Source organism: Raphanus sativus, chromosome 2 (genome assembly GCF_000801105.2).
Source record: "Raphanus sativus cultivar WK10039 chromosome 2, ASM80110v3, whole genome shotgun sequence".
Classification (NCBI taxonomy): Eukaryota; Viridiplantae; Streptophyta; class Magnoliopsida; order Brassicales; family Brassicaceae; genus Raphanus; species Raphanus sativus.
This window is the reverse complement of record NC_079512.1, coordinates 31,555,811-31,577,204: the sequence shown is the minus strand read 5'-3', so window position 1 is coordinate 31,577,204 and position 21,394 is coordinate 31,555,811. Positions and strand designations below refer to the sequence as shown.

Below are 21,394 nucleotides of genomic sequence, written 5' to 3'. Positions count from 1 at the left end.
TGTTTGATCTTCTCTGTAAAAGCTGTTCTTCTCCTCTCTTTTTCTTAGAGCTGGTTCTCTTTTGCTTCCGCACTATAGCTCTTTCCATTCAGTGTTTTTGGTTAATAAACCTAAAAGATTTGTGTATTTCACAATCTGTATCACTTAAACTGTTTGTACCTGGCTAATAATTTCGAATGCAACATTGAATGCTTTTAAAATTCACGAGTCACTACATATTTTGCTAGTTTGGAAAGTTCAAAAAAAGAAAAACACAGGTCTATTACTTGGCTCAAGATGATTAAGAATAGCAATGACTTGCTAGTAGAAGATATGCATTTGTTCAAGCAAAAACAAGAGATATTTGTGGAGCTGCCACTCTATACAAATGCAGATATTATAAATACATAATTTCAAAAAGCAAAAAAAATCAATTTTGCAGTTTCATGTCTTCAAAATCATTAGCAGGCATCACTTTACATCTTCTTATAACCAGCAGTTCTATTGTTGAAGACATGGAGAAGGCTATCACATGCTTGTCTAGAAGATGGTCTCTCTTGTGGAGAAGTTTTCGTGCACTGAAGTGCAATCTCAAGCACCTTATAAGCTGCTTCTTCTTCAAATGGCATCAGCGGCTTTAGCTTTGGATCTATGAGATTTTCTCTTGCAGAACCAACTATCTCAAGCTGTGTTTCAACCATCTCACCATATTCATCTCTGCACCAAACACTGACTCAGTTGGCATTTTCCCGGACACAATCTCCATCAACACTATCCCCATACTGTAAACATCACTCTTCTCAGTCGCCTTCAATGAGTAAGCATACTCTACACACACATATTTCAAAGCATTAGGTTTTTAAACAGTTAATAATGTTCTAAAAATTGGTCTAGACAGCAAATCTGAACTACACGAAACAATTTTTCTAGACCGATGTTTTTTGTTAGGTGCTTACCAAGTCCATAATTACGGCCTAGTGATTTTTTGAACATTGGTTAATCTGAAAAAGCAAAGAAGCTTGACAAGAAGATAAGTACCTGGAGCAATGTAGCCGTAAGAGCCAGCAAACCAGGTGTTTGAATCTGTGTTTGTATCATAGTTCTCAGTTAGGACCTTGGCCAGACCAAAGTCTCCCAAATGTGCTTCCATGTTGGAATCAAGGAGCACATTACTGGATTTGATATCACGGTGTAGGATAGGAGGAACACAGTCATGATGAAGGTACTCTACTCCTTGAGCCAATCCCACAGCTATTCTCAATCTTGCTTCCCAGTCCAAAACCTTCTTCTTCTTTTCAACCTCAGGTTTCTCACCATGAAACCAATCCCAAACACTTCCATTCTCCATATACTCATATATCAAAAGATTCAACCCTTCAGACTTGCTGCTACAGTAACCCATCAGCTTAACAAGATGCCTATGTTTGATTGTCCCAAGGGTCTTAACTTCTCTGCTGAAGCTCTTGTTAGACATGAGATCATCTTTCCATAGAATCTTCTTCACAGCAACGGTCTCACCGTTCTCAAGCTCAGCCTTGTAAATCTTCCCAGAGCCTCCTGATCCAATCATGAACTCCTCGCTCAAGTTACGCGTGGCGTCCATGATGTCATCCCACTTGATATCTGACTTTGAAGAAGCTCCTGTCCTAAAGAGAGGCTTGTGCGTAGCTTGTGAAGATGAGCTTGACGATGAGTAAGCAGTGCTTCCATCCCTCACTTTCTTGAAGAAATCATGCCTTTGTTTGAAGAAGAGAGCGATCACAAGTATCATCAAAGCAATGGCTGCTAATGCTGAGATTGCTGATATTGTAACAACTGATCTTGGACTAAGACCTTGTTGATGCTTGCCTCTTCCACCTCTGTTGCAATGACTAAGAGGGCTTCCACAGAGACCTGTGTTGCCTATAAAGGAATCAGCTGGCCATCTTGAAAACTGTTTCTTGAGTTTGCCTTGGAAGTTATTGAAAGATAGGTTGAGATAGCCCAAACTCTTCATATCTCCTACAGCTCCAGGAACTTCACCGGTGAGCTGATTGTGAGACAGATCAAGAGTCTCTAGCTTTGTCAACGTCCCAATAGTAGAAGGTATACCTCCGGTGAAGTTGTTGTAGCTGAGGTCTAAAGCACTTTGAAGATCTTGAAGCTGACCAATCTCAAGAGGGATCTCTCCTGCTAAGCTGTTTTTTGATAACCTAAGCTCGTATAGCTTGCTAAGCTTGCCAATACCTTGAGGAAGCGAACCTGAGAACTGGTTCTTATCAAGGTTAAGCACATTGAGAGCTCCCAAGTTACCAATCTCTTCCGGGATCGACCCGTTAAGAAAGTTTCCATCAAGAGATAACACGAGAAGCTTTGTGCAGTTGAACAACTCAGTAGGTAAAGATCCATCAAACTGATTAGAAGAGAGCTTGAGCTCTCCTAACTGAGAAAGCTTTCCAAGCCACGGAGGTATAGGCCCTGAGAGAAAATTGTTGTTGAGATCAATGTGAGTCAGCTTCTTGCACAAGACTAGCTGTAACGGAATGGTTCCTGTAAGAGAATTGCTTGAGATATCCAACAGAGAAAGCTCACGGATCTTCCCAAACGTCCAAGGGATTCTTCCTGTGAACTGATTCTTGCCTAGCCTGAGACGGTCAAGATTCGGAGAGTTCCCTAGCTGGAGAGGGATCTCATCTTCAAACTCGTTGTTGGTGACATCAAACGAGAGGAAAGAGGTGGAGCCACACAGTGGAAGGATCGTACCGTTGAGCTTGTTGTGAGAGAGGTTGATTCTCGTGAGGTTCTTGAGATTGGTAAGTGAGTCAGGAAGGCTTCCTTGGAGAGAGTTGTTGTAGAGCATGAACTGTTCTAATCCTTTTAAGGATCCGAAGGTGGAAGGAATCGAACCCGAGAGCTGGTTGTCTGCTAAATCCAAGATTTTGAGCTGGCGGCAGTTACCTAAAGTGGCGGGAAGTCCACCAACGAACTCGTTCTGTCTCAAGTGAAGCAGGTTAAGCTCTTTTAGGGCTCCTATAGAAGGAGGGATCTCTCCTTCGAAATGATTCCCGAACAGGTCAATCATCTTCAAGCTCGTGCAGTTTCCAATCTCTTTCGGTATCTCCCCTGAGAACCGATTCTCGTAGAGAAACAGAACTTCTAGTTTCTTCAGCGCGGTGATCTCGTTAGGTAACGTGCCGTTCAAGTTATTGTGATACAAGACAAGCCACTGTAGGTTGGTGAGGTTTAATATCGAAAGAGATAACTTGCCTTCCAAGGTATTGTTGTGGAGATAGAGATCCGTGAGTTCGACTAGCTGGAACAGTGCTTCAGGGATGGAGCCGGTAAGAGAATTGTTGGACAAGTCAAGCTGTTTAAGCGATTGGCACTTGCTGATCTCCGCGGGAACTTCACCTGAAAGCTGAGTTCCAGACAGAACCAACTGCTCCAAGTTCGTGTTGTTCGAACATATACTCCTCGGCAAAGAACCAGAGAAACGGTTGTTTGCTAAAGCCAAATCAACAAGCTGGCTCATGTTCCAGATCTCTTCCGGTATCTCTCCGGTGAGATTATTCGCCGACAAATCGAGTGTCTGGAGATTCTTCAGATCAGCCAACGTCTTGGGGACAGGACCTTGAAGCTGGTTCTCCATCAAGTTAAGGTACTCGAGTTGACTCAGCTCGCCGAGTTGACTCGGTATCTCACCGGAGAGACCGTTGCTCGCGAGATTAAGTATCTCGAGGTTCTCCAGGCGTCCTAACTCAGCAGGTATCGTCCCGTTAAGCCTGTTCGCCGCCGCGGCGAGCACGGTGAGGTCGGTGCAGTTCGCTAGCTCCGCCGGGATAGGTCCCTCGAGGCTGTTATCCTGAAGTATCAGCGACTGAACTCGAGCGAGTCGACCGAGTTGACTCGGTACGTGGCCGGTGAGTCTGCACGAGGCCAAGGCGAGCATCCGGAGGTTGGCGAGGCTCCCCAGCGTCTCCGGGATGGTTCCGACGAGCTCGTTGTCTCCGATCCTGAGCGAGCGGAGGTTGAGGAGGGAGCCGAGTTGAGGAGGTATCTCGCCGGTGAGCTGGTTGGAGAAGAGGAAGAGAGACTCCAAGGAGGTGAGGTTGGAGAGAGCGGTTGGGATGGGGCCCGCCAGATTGTTGGAAGATAGATCGAGGTGGATTAGGTTGTCAAACCGGCCAAACGATGGAGAGATCGAACCGGTTAGACCTAAACCGGAGAGGTTGAGTGCTACGACGCGGAATAAACCGGTATCGTCGCAGGTGATGCCGGTCCAAGAACAGTAGTTGATGTTAACGGAGTTCCATTGGGGGAGAAGGTCGTCTTCTTCTGGATTGGTGACGAAAGATTTCTTCACTTCGAGAAGATTTTGGAGATCGTCGGTTGGACCGGTTTGACCCGAAATCGAACTGAGTGAAGAACAGAGGATGAACATTGCAAGAAGAAGAAGAAGAGTATGAAGAGACTGCATGGTTTCTCTCTGTCTTGTCTCTTGTCTTCTTTTTCTTCTTTAGAACTGTATGCAGTTTCTATAGAATTAATTTGATTCTTTATGAAGAGACTCGAGGAGAAAGATGATTAGTCATCAGAACGGTGCCTAGTAAATGCAGAGTTTCTCTCTCTTCTGTTGTTTCTCTGTTACTGTTTTATTGATGTTTAGAGAGAGAAAGGTTTAATGAAGAGATTGGGGAATCTGTGTAAGAGAGAGAGAGATGGGAAAATGGAATGGGAAGGCTCGTAGATAAATGGTTTGGCTTTATAAATAGCGGCAAAGGTCAACGATCATATGTGTGTGTACGTGATTGTCCGTGTACAATCAAACTGTGCCTAAAAACTTTGACAAATTAAAACACAGGTCTTCTTAGGAACCACAGTCCACACTCCACTGAATATAAAACACACGTTAGTACACATTATATTCATATCAAACTTGTAAAATTATAGACTTTCATTATGTGCTTCGCTGGTTAATTTAATTTTAATTATATCAGATTTTCAAGATATGCGTCCAGGTTTCGTTTTAAGCAGACAATTGACCAGAGAAAAGTTGTCTTTATTCAGTTTTTTTGTTACTATTGAAATGCTAAAATCAGATTCATGCATACTGATCAACTTATATTCTAATAAATTCCATACCAAAAGTTGCGATCATATCTCTTTTGTTTTTTTCCTTATAATGAAAAAAAAAAACTGCAGTTAAGTTGAAAATGATTTAGTTTAGAGTCATTCCATTTCACAAGTCACTTCACAGTAACATTTTATCGAGCCAAAACATGATTACTCCTTTTGAGAAAATCAAAACATGATTACTGCTCTTGAATATTTAGAGTATCGTCTCTACACGATATCCTTTTTCTTCTTGTATATTGTTTATATTGTCTGAAGACCCAATCATTTGCTTATATCAAGACCTAATTCCGTGAGAAGTTCACACTTTTATATTCTGTTACTTTTTCAAGAAGTTTAGTTGTTTAAGTAATGTTGATGAATCGGTTCAAAAAAAAAGTAATGTCTTCGTAATAGTTGATGAAATAAAAGAGCAATAAGATTTTATAGATTATGGTGATGCATGGATTTGACCTTGGCCAAGGAAAAAGAGTGGTTGAGACAATGACTTGGTTTGAATGAGCTTTTTTGTATCAGTTTTGCTTTGGTTGTGTTAGCTTCTCATCACGTCAACCATTTCACGATAAAGAGAGCAGTTGTGTTTCCATTTTTATCTTTATACACGTTTGTAGATGTACACTAATATACGTCATTATATGATATGTATATATATATATATATATATATATATATATATATATATATATATATATGCATTATAGTATATCCTTACCAAGTCAAATAAAAAAAGTTATTATCACACCGGCCACTGCAAAGAAAAAACATATCAAACTATGCTGGTTATTTGGTTCGTGATGCTTTCCCAGTTAAATTTCATCGATGTAAAGAACAAACTCGTGAACTCGTGAACTTGTACAGGTTCGTGTTCGTACTATATTTCATCCCATTGCCAATACAATTTTATATAGGATAATTAGGGTTAGTTGTAGATATAGAGTACTGTTGTCTTTCGGAATCTAGCTTAAATTTAAATCACTCCTATGTCCCATTTAGTTATACACAAAAATGGAATAACACATACACATCAAGAACTATACGTCATTATCAAATGTAGTTATTATATATAAACTTTGGTTGACCGTGATAATGCAAAATCGAATCAAGTTTACGTACAACAACTTGTTCTATAATTGAAATGGGGAAAAAGTTATAATTAAATTGTGAGTATTCTATTGAACTTGATTCTAAATCCAAAAGGATGAGACAAAGGAATTATCTTCGATCCACCAAAAAGGTCAAGATTCGTAATTTTATATATTTTCTATTGTTTTGGTTGTTTATTTGATCTGAATTCAAAGGCATATATTAAGTAATTTCATTATGCGTGACAAGAATGGTGAAGAACATAGTGGTTTTGCTTCAAGAACAAGATATTCAAAACATTATAGATATAATAAGATAAGATAAATTAAATGATTAACAACCATGTTAGTCAATGTATCATATACGTAGCCAAAGATATGATATAAGTTGCTTATTGTTCTGTATAACTAAGGGTAGGTTTGTTTGGTTGGGACCGTAATTTTTCTTGTAAAGAGTAGTAATTGCTAACAAAAGAGTAAAAGAAAAGCAACATGAATTAATTGATTGTCTAATCACTGATTAGTCTAATCACAAGGTTAATTAAGCTAAGTAAGCAAATAGTCCATTCAAATCGAGACTAATCATCATGCGGCTCATGCCACCATCTATTTTTTTTAACTAGCAACATTGAAATTGAGTTATAGCGTAAGGGACACAACTACACGGGACCATAAGGGAAACACGAAAAAGAATACACCATTGGACAATGGATTTAATCAGCCAATAAATAAAGTTTAATTTGAGTCTTAAACTAGTCCTACCAAATGGTTTTTATTTGTAACTAACCATTTCTAGATCAGAAAAAAGCCAACACATGGTTCCAAAACGTTTGTTGGCTAATCAAACCCATTAGCACCACAGCCATAAAAGAAAATTTATGATTGGTACGGTACTAAACAATGAGACAATCTAATACAATTACTCTAACTGATCCATACAGATATGTTAGATTGTTACACTAAACAAAAACAGAACTTCCCAGCTCAAGTTTTAATAACTAATAAATGTAAAAACTATTCTACTTTCTGTTACAGCAAGCTTTCATAGCTCAGTTGGTTAGAGCACCCGTTTAGTAAGCGGGAGGTCTTGAGTTCAACTCTCAATGAAAGCAAATCTTGTTTTTTATTTTTGTCTTTTTTGTTATGTTGCAGAACATATCCTTCATCTTCCTGTCATATAAACAAAATCCTAATATTTCAGTCATAGAACACAAGCCATCGAACTAGCTTTCATAGCTCAGTTGGTTAGAGCACCCGTTTAGTAAGCGGGAGGTCTTGAGTTCAACTCTCAATGAAAGCATTAAACATTTTGTTTCTTTTCTCACAAACATATCTCTGAAACCTTGTTGATTTTTTTTTTTTAACACATTTTAATTTTTCCTTCCCAAATATATCAACGTTTGAATACAAGGGATGAAACAACTTAAGCTCCACAACAACAAGCGCAACAAAATTACTTCCACAAGCCTATACTTGTAAAAACCACCCGTCCAATCCCCCAAAAAATTAGAGACCTCGGCTCTCATTCACAAAGACTTCAAATAACCAATTAGGATGACTTCGCGCGACGTACGACTGCGTCAAACCCTGATTGGTGACACTTTGTGCAATGAGATTAGCCCCTCTATTTTGCCTTCTAGAAATCACCTGCCATCTGACTTCTTTGATACCTTTAGTCTCCATTAGGATTTCTCCCCCCTGAAACAACAGTGATGGCCAGGCTTCCAGTCGTTTTACTGCATTAAACAGATCCGCAAATTCCCCTGCAAACATCACTCTGTTAAACTTCATGCTTCTCATACTTTCTACTGCCCAAAGAATGACTTGAAGTTTTGCCCCGTCTTTGGAAGTGATATTAGAGAATGCTCGTCTACTGTGACACACAACCACCCCTCTTTCGTTTCTTAGAACCCATGCCCCACCTAGCAAGTTCCTGTTTTCACACCATTCGAAAGCTATGTTGCACATAAGCCAATCAGAAGGAGGTGGGCACCACCTGGTCTATTTTCCTTTTGCAGCCACTTTATCTTCTCTTTTAAAGTCCACTTCCACTTCTTGTGCCAGTCTCCATTCTTCCTCGTCTCCTTTGGCCTTCTCTATCACTTCCAATGGACTGAAAGCTTGGCCTTGAAAGATGCTATGGTTCCGTGATTTCCAAATAGACCATAAGATCCAAGGCCACTGTTGTTTCGGGTTGTCATGCCCCTCCCTCGGTTTCTTCAGCTCTAGCAAGTAGCTGATATTGACGTAGATTTAAGATTGGTGGAATCCATTCTCGGGGTTAGGAATACTCGACAGAGCCCAAATATGTCGCGCATACGTGCAGCTGAAGAATAAGTGGTTGATGGATTCATCTGCATCTCCACAGATTTGGCACACAGCATCCATCTTCATTCTCCTATTTCTGATCAACTCTGCTACAGGGAGCGCCTCACTCAAAATTTTCCATAAGAAAACTTTTAGCTTTGGAGCTGTGATGATTTTCCAGATCTTTTCCTTTAAAGGATTGATCGAAGGTAAACACACCACCTCTCGCAAATTCTGATTTATTTTCTTTGAGGAGGCAAGTCAGTAAGCCGATTTAACTGATATACAACCACTTTTATTGTATTTCCACAGATGAAAATCTTCCTTTCCAACCACCGGTTGTTGTCTACATATCAGCTCCACATCTCCTGGCACAAAGATCTCATTTAAGGCCGTCAGATTCCACCTTCTAGAAGGGAAATCTATGAGGGAGTGAGCCATCAAATTAACATCAAAAGTGTGGTTCTTCCTCCATGGGGCTCTGAATCCTTCAATGGGATCCTCCACCCATTTGTCGATCCACACTTTAGTCTTTTTGCCATTTCCAACTCTGTGTGTCAATCCTTGTACAAGAAGATCCCTACCGTGCAATAGGCTTCTCCACGCATAGGATGGTCTAGTACCCAGAGGAGCAGATAGAAAAATTCCATCTGGGAAGTCCCTACTTGCCAAGAATCTGGAAACCAGGGCGTTAGGTCTGTTCATGATGCTCGCTGCCTTCTGAAACCTTGTTGATATCTTAAACAGAAAACATCCAAACATTAACTTATTGTTCATGGCATGAAATTAGACATCTCTCTATCTCACTCTCTTTTATTTTTTACAAGGTATATATCATATATACTGTGAGTGATCGATCTCAAACATTTCTTTGTGAATCTGTTCCTGAAATATACAACTACAGGACAGGTTTGGTTCCTTTTGTCATAGTATTGTATTAGGCAGTAGAGTTGTGAGTGAAAGGCTCAGCTTCTGATGGAACTTCACGAGCTCTTTGGCTCTCAAGTGGCATATACTGTGACATTATCGTCATAATCTCTGAATCCATGTAAGACTGTATGAAAAACCACAAAGACAAACAAGTTAGTTGGTATCTGCAAACATAAAACCGTTAAACTCAAAAATATTTTTGCGGAAACAAGAAGAGTACCCTGAAACGGTATTTGTAAAATAGATAACCAGCTAAACCCGCTACTGCAACGATTGCTAGTATCAAGAGTGTGAGCCACCATGCTGTTTTGGATCCATTTCTCTCTGTAATAATATAATGGTGTAGCAAAATATAAACTATATGTTATTGTTATGAGACTGGAGACACGACTCACGATTGATAAATATTTTACCTATACAAGTATCTTGATCGTATATGTAAAGCTTGTCACCAGAACAACTACATCTGTGTCCTCCCCATGTGTTCTTGCATTTGCAACCGCTGCATTGACACACCAAACCCTCTTTACATTCGTTGATATCTGTAATAGAGCCAAATCAAATCACAAGATCACAGAACTGGTTAATGAGTATGTTTGAACGAGGTTAAAATCGATAAAGATTAGTGCTTTATTTCAACGCAAATGTAAAAACGGTTTTTTTTTTGCTTGGATAAATTTAAAATTCTTTCAGAAAAAGTCATTAATATTTAGGAAAAGATTCTTGAGAAGCTCTACCTTCACATGTGAGTCCATTGCCTCTGAAACCAGGAGGACATTTGCAGCCAGTAGACATAGCGTCCTGATTGTTCATAAGTAGTTTGTTGAATAAAAAATCAAAGAGATTATTGAATTGAAACAAGAACAATGAAAGGAAAGAATCTGATGTGTAATAAGAGAATCACTAAACTGAGCAAGCAGAGAATGTCACTCCATTTCTTGTATCAGACCAGCAACCTCCATTGTTAATAGTACACCTCGCAGGCCCATAAGCTGCAAAACCCAATCATAAACCGGATAATCAGAGAAAATTCAAGAAACCGGTCTCAGCGTTTATGTTGTGTGAAGAGTGAATGACTTACGTGTACACGAAGTGTACCCATCTCCTTTATATTGAACACCTTTTACAATGGGACACTCGCAGATTCTTCCTCTGAAAGTGTCCTGATCAAAACAAAACTCAAGATATTGAGAAGACACATTTCGAATCAAATTGATACAAAAAAAAAATATAGCCATGAGATGTGATGTGAATTATGACATACTTTACAAGCAGTCATGTTTGCTCTTGTATCCTGCCAGCAACCACCACTATTTTCAAGACATTCATTAGTCTCTAGACCTGTGTTTAAGCAAATGGGAGGATCAGATGTTTCATTGAACCCCGCGCATATTGCCTTCAGAACAGCGGTTCTCTCCAATCTCCCTTCACAAGTACAAACAACAACGACAACAAAGAGTTCAGTATCTTCAGAACTTTTGTGTATCTGAAAAAAGTCATATAAGCAAATCCAAACCTCGATATTGGGCGTTATTGATGACTAATGTTGGCAAAATAGTAACATCTCCTCGCTCTCCTCGTCCAAGCTTGATGATGTTAAACATAATACAGTTAGTAACCAAACCAATGTACCCAACCAACAAGTAAAAGGCAACAAAACCAACCTGAACTACTTGCTCCATTTTCAGAACTTCGTTGTCGGTATCAGCTTCAGGATCGCCCATGCATTTCTTGATCTTCTCAATGGGTAACTCTGAGAGAATTTTTAAAAATTCATAAAACAATAACAAAGAAGGTAAAAAAAAACGTTTTCTCTTTAAACCATAACTCTTACTCAGAGATTTGATGACGTTTTCAGCACACTCTATGCTATATTTCTTCTCCTTCATTGAACATCTAGCATGAAAATCAGTAACATAATCCCACCAAACCCAAGACCGACTACTCTCGTTAGCAACTCTATGCACACAAAGCTGTCTCAGATTCTCAAACACAACATCTTTCCCTTCATACCCTTCTCTGAAGTTATGCTCAGGGTCAGGAGCACAATACCTCCCATGGTTTATACACTGAGACTTACACTGTGGACTGTTTACAAACTGAAAAGGACAGAACCATGTGATGTAATGCGGCGTAAACGCTGTGAAACCTCCCTTCTCGAGTATCTGAGCATGACCCTTAAAGTTCTTGACAAAATCCATCTGCTCATCGCACCGTGCACCGCACTCGTCGTTGCTATTAGTCCACAGCTCGTACTCTACTCTCTGGTCAGGATGAGGCACAGATTCTCTCCAGTCTAGCTTCAAGACTATGTCTTTACCTTTCTTGAACCCTTCTCTTAAGCTGTCTCCGAATGATTTCTCGATTAGAACCGATGGGATTGTTAGCTTCTCTATAAACCCATCAGCGTCTCTGCTCTCTTCAGGTGAATCCATTGTCAACAGCGGCTCGTCTTTGTTGTCTGCGACGAGAACTGCCGCCGCTCCTGCTTGCTGCGCGTTCCATGCCTTTAACGCAAAGTAACAACCTGAAACAGAACATCAAAAAACAGAGGACCTAAAAACAGAGTTTAAAGTTTAAATCTTTCACGTCCTATTGGCTTGTACAGTTAGCATGAGAGACCAAAGTTTAAATCTTTAAACTCAAATCTAGATTCTCAGCAATTCAGAACAGAGTGCCGATCAAGTCTTAGAACAAAGACATGTTTTTTTTTTTCTTGTTTATTCAAAAAAGACAGAACACATGTTTTGACTTTCGAGATGTTTTTGTTGTTGTTGTTGTTGTGTTGTTTACCTCCACGATCGAGAAGGAGAATAGTGGGACGAGGAAACTTGGGCTTGAAGGTTTTACCAAAAGCAGAGCAACCATCGGTTTTACTATCCGGGTAAACCACTGCCCCGATTAGAAACCCGCCGTAATCGGGCAACCCGAAGTTGGCGATCGACCCGTCGTGCTTCGACCTCATCTCCTCCGGGTTTAGAACTCTTATGCTCTCTTTCTCCACCACGAACCTCGCGTCCACGACCACCATGACGACGATGATGGTCAACGCCACGAGAAGAGAGGTCAACGCTCTCCCGTTGACTGATAAACTCATGTCTGAATCCACCACCTAGGATTTGGATTTACACGATGGATGATGATCAAGCTCGCTGGTGTGTTTTCTCTGATTGTTTCCCGGGAAAAATGAAAGAGAGAGAAAAAATCAAAAACAGAGGAAAAGAGATAACTGAAGCTTTATTATGTGTTAACTGTTTCTAATTGGAGATGGTAGAATATATGACGAGGTATTATATAAATACAAATGAAAAACATATATTTTTGAGAAAATGGAAAAGGATTGGAAGATGTTTAGACTTTTGTTTTTATATGGTTTTTTCCTATAAGATGATAGAGTATGAGACTCGATCAACGCCTTGACTTTGCAATAAACATGGTGTGTCACGGCAGACGATAATATTATTTTTGAGTTTAAATTTTGTAGAAGGAAAACAATTCAATTATAACCTTTTACTTGTCAAGAAATGTATATCAATTTACAATTTCATTTTGACGTAGTATAACCTAAATTATATTGTTGTCTAATGTGAATTTTCGCAGAACTATATTGTTGTTTTATTTAGGTCAACTAGTGTTTAAAAAAAAATTAGGTCAAACTGAAAGAAAAAAAACTGGTGTGAAGAATAGTAGACTGGATCCAAGAGAATTTGAAAAGTTTTAAAATGATCTAATTAAGTTTAATAAGTTTTAACTATTTTCAGTAAAAAATATTTAATTGTTATGATTTAATTAAAATATTTTAAATGTCAGATTTGAATTTATCTATCTTTTATAATTGAGGAACACCACCAAAAGTAATTTATAATCACTTCAAATTTCTGTAACTCATTATGAAAAGTATTTACAAAACAAAAAAACAATTTAAGATCATAAATGTTTTATAACTTTATTTTCCAAATTTATGTAATAATAATAAATCCAGATGTAATGTAAGTATATGTATCCTATTCTCTTCCTTTGGTTACTCTACTTACTACCCAAAAATGCTAAAAATCAAACTAAAGCACGAAATATAAAGTATTTTAGCAAAATATATTTTTAGTGATCAGAAGCTGGCAGAAACCCAAGTGCTCGTTTTTTTCTTCCATATTTGCCTCTTCAATCGAATCGAAACCATTTGAGATCGAACTCGTATTCGATTCCCTCTTTTCAGTTTCAAAGACGCAACAGAGAGGCAGGCGCAAGAGTTTTGCACACATCGAAAACCCCAAAATCCCCCACAAACAAAGGGTTTAAGCAAAAAAAAAGAAAAAAAAAACCCTTGGGAGCTCATATGCCCAAATGCCCATTCCCACTCCGCATAATCACCCACTTCCTCAACCAAAGTCGAATCCTTTCGACCAACCCACCCAAGCTCTCAACTTCAACATCACTTTCCCCGAACCAATCCATGGAATCCGAACCGGAGGAAGAACCTCCAATAATCTCGGAGAAGATGTTCAAATCCGCTCCCAAAATGGGCTCTTTCAAGCGAGGCGACCCAACTCTCTCCTTGAGGATCGAGAAATGCGCCGGTTCAGGTGATTTAGCCTCCATAGAGAATCTCTTAACTCTGATTAGATCAGAGAACAGAGCCCTCAGAGAGCACACCTTCATAGTCATATTCAGAGCCTACGGGAGAGCGCATTTGCCCGAGAAAGCCGTAGACTTGTTCCGCAGAATGGTCGACGAGTTTCACTGCAAACGCACCGTCAAGTCATTTAACTCCGTCCTCAACGTCGTTATCAAAGAAGGTCTCTACCGCCGCGGGTTGGAGTTTCATGACGACGCTGTGAGCTCCAACATTACCCCTAATGGATTGAGTTTCAATCTGGTCATCAAGGCTCTGTGCAAGCTGGGGTTAGTGGACCGAGCCGTTGAGGTCTTCAGGGAGATGCCTGAGAGGAAGTGTCCACCTGATGTGTATACTTATTGTACGTTGATGGATGGGTTGTGCAAAGAGGAGAGGATCGATGAGGCGGTTTTGTTGTTGGACGAGATGCAGAGCGAAGGTATCTCGCCGAGTTCTGTGACTTATAACGTGTTGATTAATGGGTTGTGTAAGAGAGGGGATTTGAGTCGTGTGACGAAGCTTGTGGATAATATGTTTCTCAAGGGGTGTGTTCCTAACGAGGTGACTTATAACACGCTTATTAACGGTTTGTGTCTCAAGGGGAAGTTGGATAAAGCTGTTAGTCTCTTGGAGCGGATGGTGTCGAGCAAATGTGTTCCGAACGATGTCACGTATGGGACACTTGTTAAAGGGTTGGTTAAGCAGAGAGGAACTGTGGACGCGGTTAGGTTGCTGGTCTCTATGGAGGAAAGAGGGTATCGTTTGAACCAGCATGTTTATTCGGTTCTTATAAGCGGTTTGTTTAAAGAAGGAAAAGCTGAGGAGGCTATGGAGTTGTGGAAGAAGATGATGGGAGAGAAAGATTGTGAACCGAATATCGTCGTGTACAGTGCGCTTGTAGATGGTTTGTGCCGCGAAGGGAAACCAGAGGAAGCTAAAGAGATAGTCAACGGAATGATAAGTAATGGCTGCATGCCTAATGCGTATACGTATAGCTCTTTGATGAGAGGGTTCTTTAGAGCAGGTCTTAGCGAAGAAGCGATGAAAGTGTGGGGAGAGATGGATGAAACGGGATGCTCTCGAAACGAGGTTTGTTATAGTGTTCTAATCGATGGTCTCTGTGGGGTTGGGAAGGTGAATGAGGCGATGACTGTTTGGTCAGAGATGCTCGCTACCGGGGTCAAGCCTGATACGGTAGCTTATAGCTCGATGATTAAAGGTCTCTGTGGTGTTGGCTCTGTTGATGCGGCGTTAAGACTTTACCATGAGATGATATGCCAAGAGGAACCTGAGTCACAGCCTGATGTTGTTACTTACAATATACTTTTAGATGGTTTATGCGTGCAGAGGGATGTTTCTAGAGCGGTTGATCTCCTGAACTGTATGTTAGATAGAGGTTGTGACCCGGATGTGATCACCTGTAACGTATTTTTGAAGAGTTTGAGGGAGAAGTCGGAGGATTCTTGTGAAGAAGGGAAGGGGTTTCTGGAGGAGCTTGTCGTGAGGCTGTTAAAGCGGCAGAGAGTATCAGGGGCTTGTAAGATTGTGGAAGTGATGCTGAGTAAGTATATGGCACCGAAAGGTTCGACTTGGGGGATGATTGTTCCGGAGATTTGTAAACCGAAGAAGATCAATGCCGCTATTGATAAATGTTGGAGGAACCTCTGTGCTTTGAAATAGTACTGAGGGGATCTTTGTTGACAGATTGCATCTTCCTCAAAAAGACTTCATGCTTGTGAACAAACCTTTCGTTAGTTTTGTTTGTTGTGTTTCTTGTAACTTTTAGTGGCTTTGTTGAAAACAGTTATTAGGTTCATACTACCATCAAAAGAAAAGGTAGAAATGTTCATACATTTAAACTTAAATCAGATTTAATTCTATTCAAAAATGCATAGGTCCCAAAGAAAGACAAATGACACTGTCATATATTTTCCCTTCATGGGGTAAATTGATCCTAAACCGGGGACCAAACCGGACTTGGCACCCAAAATTTCAAAAGTCGGTTTGGTCTGTAAATTCAAGGAGACAAAAGTCGGTTTGGCTTGAATTGAACATCAGTTTCACAAAAGAGAAAAAAAAAGAACATTCGTCGTCTCTGTTTCACAGATTTTATCTAGCGCACACTCCTTTGGATTCTGCGAAGACCCTAGAAACAGTACAGTTCGTTAAACCGGAGAAAGTTCGAGCATCGAAAAAGAAGTGTTAAACCATGGAGAAGGTTTCAGCAGCTTGCGCCATGGAATGGAGCATCAAGCTCGAGAAAGCCCTTCGTTCTAAAAACCCAGGTGCTTAATTAATTAAGTAGGGCAATGATCTAAAGTACAGGTTTTTAGGATAAAGGAGGTTGCTTTAAAACTTAAAAGTTTTTTTTTTTGGGTTATTATTTCAGTTAGAGCTGTTGAAGCCATCTTGGAGACTGGTGAGAAGCTTGAACAGTGGAGCAAAGAACCAGAACCTGGAACTGCAGTTTACAGCTTATTTGGTTTGGTTCCTGAAGAAGATAGGCTCTTTTACAATACTATCCTACTTAGGCTAGTTGATGCTTTTTGCTCTGGAGATAGGCTTCTTAAGGTTGCTGTTGTTCGGGTTTTTATGTCTGTGTTCAAGCTAAGCCGAGGGAAGGAGGATAAAAGCGGATGCGAAACTTGGTTTTTGTCAAAGGCTAAAGTGCATAACCACTTGGAAATTCTTAAACGAGTGAAGTGTGTTTATGACAAGGGTGATACTGAGGCTAAAGCTTTGGCTTTGATTCTGTTTGGTTGTTGGAGAGATTTCGCTAGCGAGTTTGCTCCAGTACGGTACTTGGTTTTCACCAGTATGGTTTCTTCACATGATCTTGAGGTAAAAACATTCATCAGTTTCTTTCTATTTCGTTATAGGTACTTAATGCATTTGTGATCCTTATCTAATTTATTCTCCCAGGCATGTTAAGATCCTTATCTATTATGTGCCTTTGCAGGTAAGATCATCTCTGTTTGCTGCAGGTTGCTTTTGTGAAGTATCAGATGACTTTGCGTTGGTTGTTTTGGGGATGTTAAATGACATGGTGAAGTTCCCGGGATTGATGCCAAAGACCAGGTTAGCTGCTGTGCGAGTTTTTGCAAAAATGGGATGCTCACATGCAATTGCTAGTAGAGCCTTCAAGGTTCTTTGTCTATTTCTGATTCTATATGCTTCTTATGCTCAAAAGGGTTTCCTTTATAGTATGCTGTCAAGAATTTCTGGCAAAGAACAACGGAATTTAATTTCACTGTTATTACCATCTTGTGATTTCAAACTCTAGTAGACTGGAGTACTATTATTTCTTATAGTATCACAAGTTTGTCAGTGTACTGACTAGCATAACAATACATGAACTGAAGCTACCTGTATTTTTATTTAACCATTATATTATTGTAGATCTGTATGACGCTAATGTTGGAGTCCTCAAAAGAAGACAATTTGGTTCCATTCCTGGTTTCTTTGACTAAGCTTGCTTCAAGATCTACTCATCTTGCTTCTGAACTGGTATGTTATTTTTGCTTTATTTTCTTACGTCTCTTGACAAAAACAAAGCCTTAACCTCAATATGTTGGCCTTAGTGAAATTTTACTTTGTAGACAAAATGAAATTTTCTTGAAGACCAACAAGATAGTTATAGTTTTCTTCTTCTTTCCCAGAGTTTGAGTCTTCAGTGGACAGTTGATGACAAGTGGAAATAGTTTATCACGTAATAGCAAAGTCTAATATTATCGTATGTGGATGCAGGCAGAGGTTATAATGCCATTTCTGGGTGAAGATAAGAGCTCTCATGTTCGAGCTGCCGTACTAAGATGTCTCCACTTTCTTATCAAAAGAGGGATGTGCTTCTCTCTTGTCCATGTAATCGACACTGCAAAATTTTCCAGCTTACTAAAACAGGCAGAGCTTTCACCAGATATGCAGCTTAAAGCTCTTCAAATTTTTCAAAAGGTAATTAGTAAGCCAGATTATTTAGTTTCATTTGTCTTAAAGTTGAAGATACTCATTATCTTTGATGCTAATGCAGATGCTTGTCTACAAACTATGTTTGGCTGATGCGTTTGAACTGCATCATCTCATAGCTTTAGTTGAGAATGCATCTCAATCTCAGATCTTCGCAAGCAACTCTTTAGCTATAAATATTTTGGTGGGTACTTGGAAAGAAATAGTCCGGACAGCAGAAAGAAGATTAATTGATGTATCTTCAACATCTCTTCCTCTGCAGCTTGTTGTATTAGTCATGGACAGGCTTACCATACTGGCAGGATTGTGTTCTGATCCCTGTCAAGTTGGCTTTGCACTAGTCAGTGAGGTTCAAAACCTCTTCAGTGTTCTCCACCTATTAATTGAAATACATTCTGAAGTGAGGCTGCTAGTGCTTGACAAAGTCAGATCATTCCTAGATTATATTGTGAACTTAATTGATGTCTTAGGAAAATCAGATGGAGCTCATGAATTACTGATTGGTTTGATCAATTACAAAAGTGATAGAGGGGTTTTCGTGAGGTCAGAGCTTTTAGCATCAGTACACAAATTCCTGATAGTGTTCTTGGAGAATCTCGAGGGTGATCAATCTGTTCTGTCTCAAGTTTATGAAAAGGTGAAACGTATCACTGAGTGTGTGCGTTCGTGCAGCTTCTTTGATTGCCACACACAAATGTTATTTACTCTGCTATTACACTCACCAATTCTTTGGGGAATTCCTGTGAATGAGATGGGAAGCGATAATGATGCAGATGGAGATTCAGTTGCGGATATATACAACTATGGGATCGTTTCTCTTGAATGTTCGACTCAGATTTTAACGGAGAGAAACTACTGGCCTGCTTATAGAGCTGGAGTTTACGCAGCACGTTTGGGTGCATGGGTCACATCTGCTTTGATTTTTGACAAGCTTAAGACCAACGTCCAGTCCGATGTTAACTCTTTTTGGTTAAAGTCATTAACCTATTTATCTCATGCTGAAGGGAAACTGCAACTGCTTCTCATACCAAATGATAGTTTCAAGTTGGTCAATTGGTTGAGAGCTAACAGTTGTTTACCAGAACTCTCCAAAGAACCATCTGGAGAGTCTTCCCACTGCGTAGCTCTTCAAGAAGCATATATGAATTTACAATCGTCTCTGGGAATGTTGGGGAATATGAGTGAGGTGTTCTGTTTCCAAACTTGGTTCTTGGTTTTAAAGACGCGGGTGTTGGAAACTGTGATTGATCTAGTTGAATGCCTCGGACTGCTTAACCAAGATACCTGCAACAAGAAGCGGGTGACTGGTTGTAATTCTCTGGAACAGCTTCCTGGTATCTGTAATCAGCTTCAAAAGTTGGCGAAGGAGTTTGATATGTTAGCGACGTGTTTCGTTGACATAGATGATAGCAGCTCTAGCATTATCACAACTCTCTCACTGAGCTGTTCAGTTCTGGCTTTTGCTGCTGGAGTTGTTATCTTCATCCCAAGTTTCTCTTCTCATGAAAATTTGGTTCCTTTCAGTACACAAAGTGGTGTTTCCTCGAGGCTTGTACAAGATTTAGTTCAAAGGCTGTGGAAGGTGGACCCTGCAATCTGCGAAATGCTTAGTTTGCTCGGTAAGGAAAACGAATCACAAAGCTGTTCTCACTTGCAGCCTAGGAATCAAGTACTTAAAGTCTGTAACAAAGTGAAGATGCTACTCGCTATTTGTAGAGATGCTCTTGCATGCAATCAAGAACTGCAGAACTGCTCAAATTCAATGCACGAAGAGGACATTATGTCTGAGATTACAAAGAGTTTCCAGAAACTACTCTCACAAGCAGTTATGAAATGGATGCAGATTCCTTTTGGCATTCCAAAGTATTTCTTTAACATAAGGTTATTCTCTTATTTGCTGACTTATATAGAACTGATTATTTCTTTGATGTATTTACCGACTAATATGTTTTTCTTTTGATTTAAATTTCAGGCCTTGTGTTGGTGCTGAGCTATTTGCTCTTAGTTCAGACAGCAGCATCAAGAGTACTCCCGATACAGTTACAGTGGAACAAGGCTTTCAACTGTCACTGGATCTTTGTGTTCAGTCGAAAAACATTCAACAACCGAGAGTCCCTGTTCGACTAACAAAACTGTATTGCCTCCTCTATACTAAACTAGCTTATCACACCTTGACTCAACGCGGTGAAGCCAAAAGAAACCAAAAGTCTTGTTCCCCTTGGAGAGATGAAGATCTGGTAGAAATGAGTAACAGGCTGTTTCATCATGCTATTACAAAGTCTGGTAAGAAGCCTGAAGGTTCAGGTCGATTTGATTGGAGCAACGGTGTTTCTGCGGTTGTGCAGTTCGAACCAAATGAGAGAGGACAAGGATTTTCGAGCTGCTTGCTAGATGTTTCACGTTTCCCAGTTGGTTCGTATCAGATAAAATGGCTAAGCTGTTGCATTGATCAGCACGGTTCTTACTGGAATCTTTTGCCTCTCAATGGCAAACCTGTGTTTACCGTCAAGAAAGCTTCATATGACTAGAATCTAAAACCAGAGTGGGTCACAGATCCTAGTTTTGATATGGCGTAAAAGATTAAAGAACCAAGGAGGATATGGTTTGGGAGGAAGCAAGAAAAAGAGGGAGACACATTGGCTTGGTGTAGAAGCTCAAGACTAACAAATTGGAATCGATCTCAGGTCTGGTCAATGTGCATCCCAAGGATCATATTTTAATGGTTTTGCTTCTGAGAATATTTCATAAGCTGCACATAAGAGAGCAAGAACACCAGACTCAAATGTTTCATTATCAAGCCGTTGGGGAACTAAACAATTATTATAATTTGAAGGTTTTAGCTTTTTGTTGGGTTTTTCTTTTTAATCTCAATGAACCATGTTGATTATGTTATGTAATTCGGTTGTAGACTGGTATAATTAGCTAGACACCTATGTGCTAAGGTCACACCTTGAAAATAAGAAGGATCAAACTATAAAATATATACATGAGTCGTGAGCTATATATAAACAAGTTATGGAATCTAGCTAATGTTCAAGATTAAACGTATAGAAATGGATCTTTCAGGCTTCTTTTCAACACAAGCTAAACTAGATTAGTTAAATTCACACTATTATGTATTGTATTAATCAAAGCAAATTAAAATTTATTAAAAGCAAAATCATGGTCAGGAGTAAATTTATGCCTTTCAAAAACAAAGATTTTAATGTTGTAAATAAAGAAGAGAAGAGAAGAGAAGAGAGGAATTTGTGTGTCTTATTCCATGAATAATGATCTCCTTATATAGGATACAATAGCTTGGAGACAAAGCTTAACTTGGAGTGGGGAACAAGTATATCTAGGACTTTCCATATGGACATCACTACAATATTTATAACACTTCCCCTTGATGTCCAATATGTCGAAGTGC

General features: G+C 39.6%; 4 protein-coding genes and 2 non-coding genes across 8 annotated transcripts; 4 read left to right on the top strand and 2 right to left on the bottom strand.

Moving 5' to 3' along the window:
• Positions 1-177: 177 nt before the first annotated feature.
• LOC108841349 (LRR receptor-like serine/threonine-protein kinase GSO1) lies at positions 178-4,679 on the bottom strand. The gene is given in 3 exon segments (XM_018614115.2): positions 178-676; positions 679-807; positions 1,018-4,679. Coding segments are annotated over 3 exon segments (3,768 nt in total). The 5' UTR covers positions 4,436-4,679; the 3' UTR covers positions 178-455.
• Positions 4,680-7,211: 2,532 nt separating this feature from the next.
• On the top strand, positions 7,212-7,285 carry TRNAT-AGU (transfer RNA threonine (anticodon AGU)). Its single transcript has one exon. It is a non-coding gene; the product is annotated as a tRNA-Thr (tRNA).
• Positions 7,286-7,399: 114 nt separating this feature from the next.
• TRNAT-AGU (transfer RNA threonine (anticodon AGU)) lies at positions 7,400-7,473 on the top strand. Its single transcript has one exon. It is a non-coding gene; the product is annotated as a tRNA-Thr (tRNA).
• A 1,726-nt stretch (positions 7,474-9,199) lies between these two features.
• On the bottom strand, positions 9,200-12,685 carry LOC108822303 (vacuolar-sorting receptor 7). Of its 2 annotated transcripts, XM_018595349.2 has the most exons (11): positions 12,204-12,683; positions 11,245-11,937; positions 11,075-11,163; positions 10,927-10,996; positions 10,675-10,835; positions 10,492-10,573; positions 10,320-10,402; positions 10,148-10,211; positions 9,824-9,952; positions 9,631-9,734; positions 9,200-9,534 (listed from the first exon to the last, which is right to left on the bottom strand). In XM_018595349.2, the coding sequence occupies exons 1-11, from the start codon at positions 12,505-12,507 to the stop codon at positions 9,418-9,420; spliced, it is 1,896 nt and encodes a 631-aa protein (XP_018450851.1). In that variant the 5' UTR covers positions 12,508-12,683; the 3' UTR covers positions 9,200-9,417. The 2 variants fall into 2 exon arrangements, with proteins under 2 accessions (XP_018450851.1, XP_056859070.1); XM_057003090.1 differs by having other exon boundaries at positions 11,075-11,937; positions 12,204-12,685.
• Positions 12,686-13,512: 827 nt separating this feature from the next.
• Positions 13,513-15,875, top strand: LOC108821869 (pentatricopeptide repeat-containing protein At4g20090). The gene has a single exon (XM_018594860.2). The coding sequence runs from the start codon at positions 13,744-13,746 to the stop codon at positions 15,700-15,702; it is 1,959 nt and encodes a 652-aa protein (XP_018450362.2). The 5' UTR covers positions 13,513-13,743; the 3' UTR covers positions 15,703-15,875.
• A 208-nt stretch (positions 15,876-16,083) lies between these two features.
• LOC108822651 (uncharacterized) lies at positions 16,084-20,966 on the top strand. 2 transcript variants are annotated; one of them, XM_057003088.1, is made up of 8 exons: positions 16,279-16,307; positions 16,412-16,504; positions 16,630-16,863; positions 16,982-17,167; positions 17,422-17,529; positions 17,770-17,973; positions 18,050-19,866; positions 19,958-20,966. In XM_057003088.1, the coding sequence occupies exons 3-8, from the start codon at positions 16,840-16,842 to the stop codon at positions 20,511-20,513; spliced, it is 2,895 nt and encodes a 964-aa protein (XP_056859068.1). In that variant the 5' UTR covers positions 16,279-16,307; positions 16,412-16,504; positions 16,630-16,839; the 3' UTR covers positions 20,514-20,966. The 2 variants fall into 2 exon arrangements, with proteins under 2 accessions (XP_018451290.2, XP_056859068.1); XM_018595788.2 differs by having other exon boundaries at positions 16,084-16,307; positions 16,412-16,863.
• The last annotated feature ends 428 nt before the right edge of the window (positions 20,967-21,394 follow it).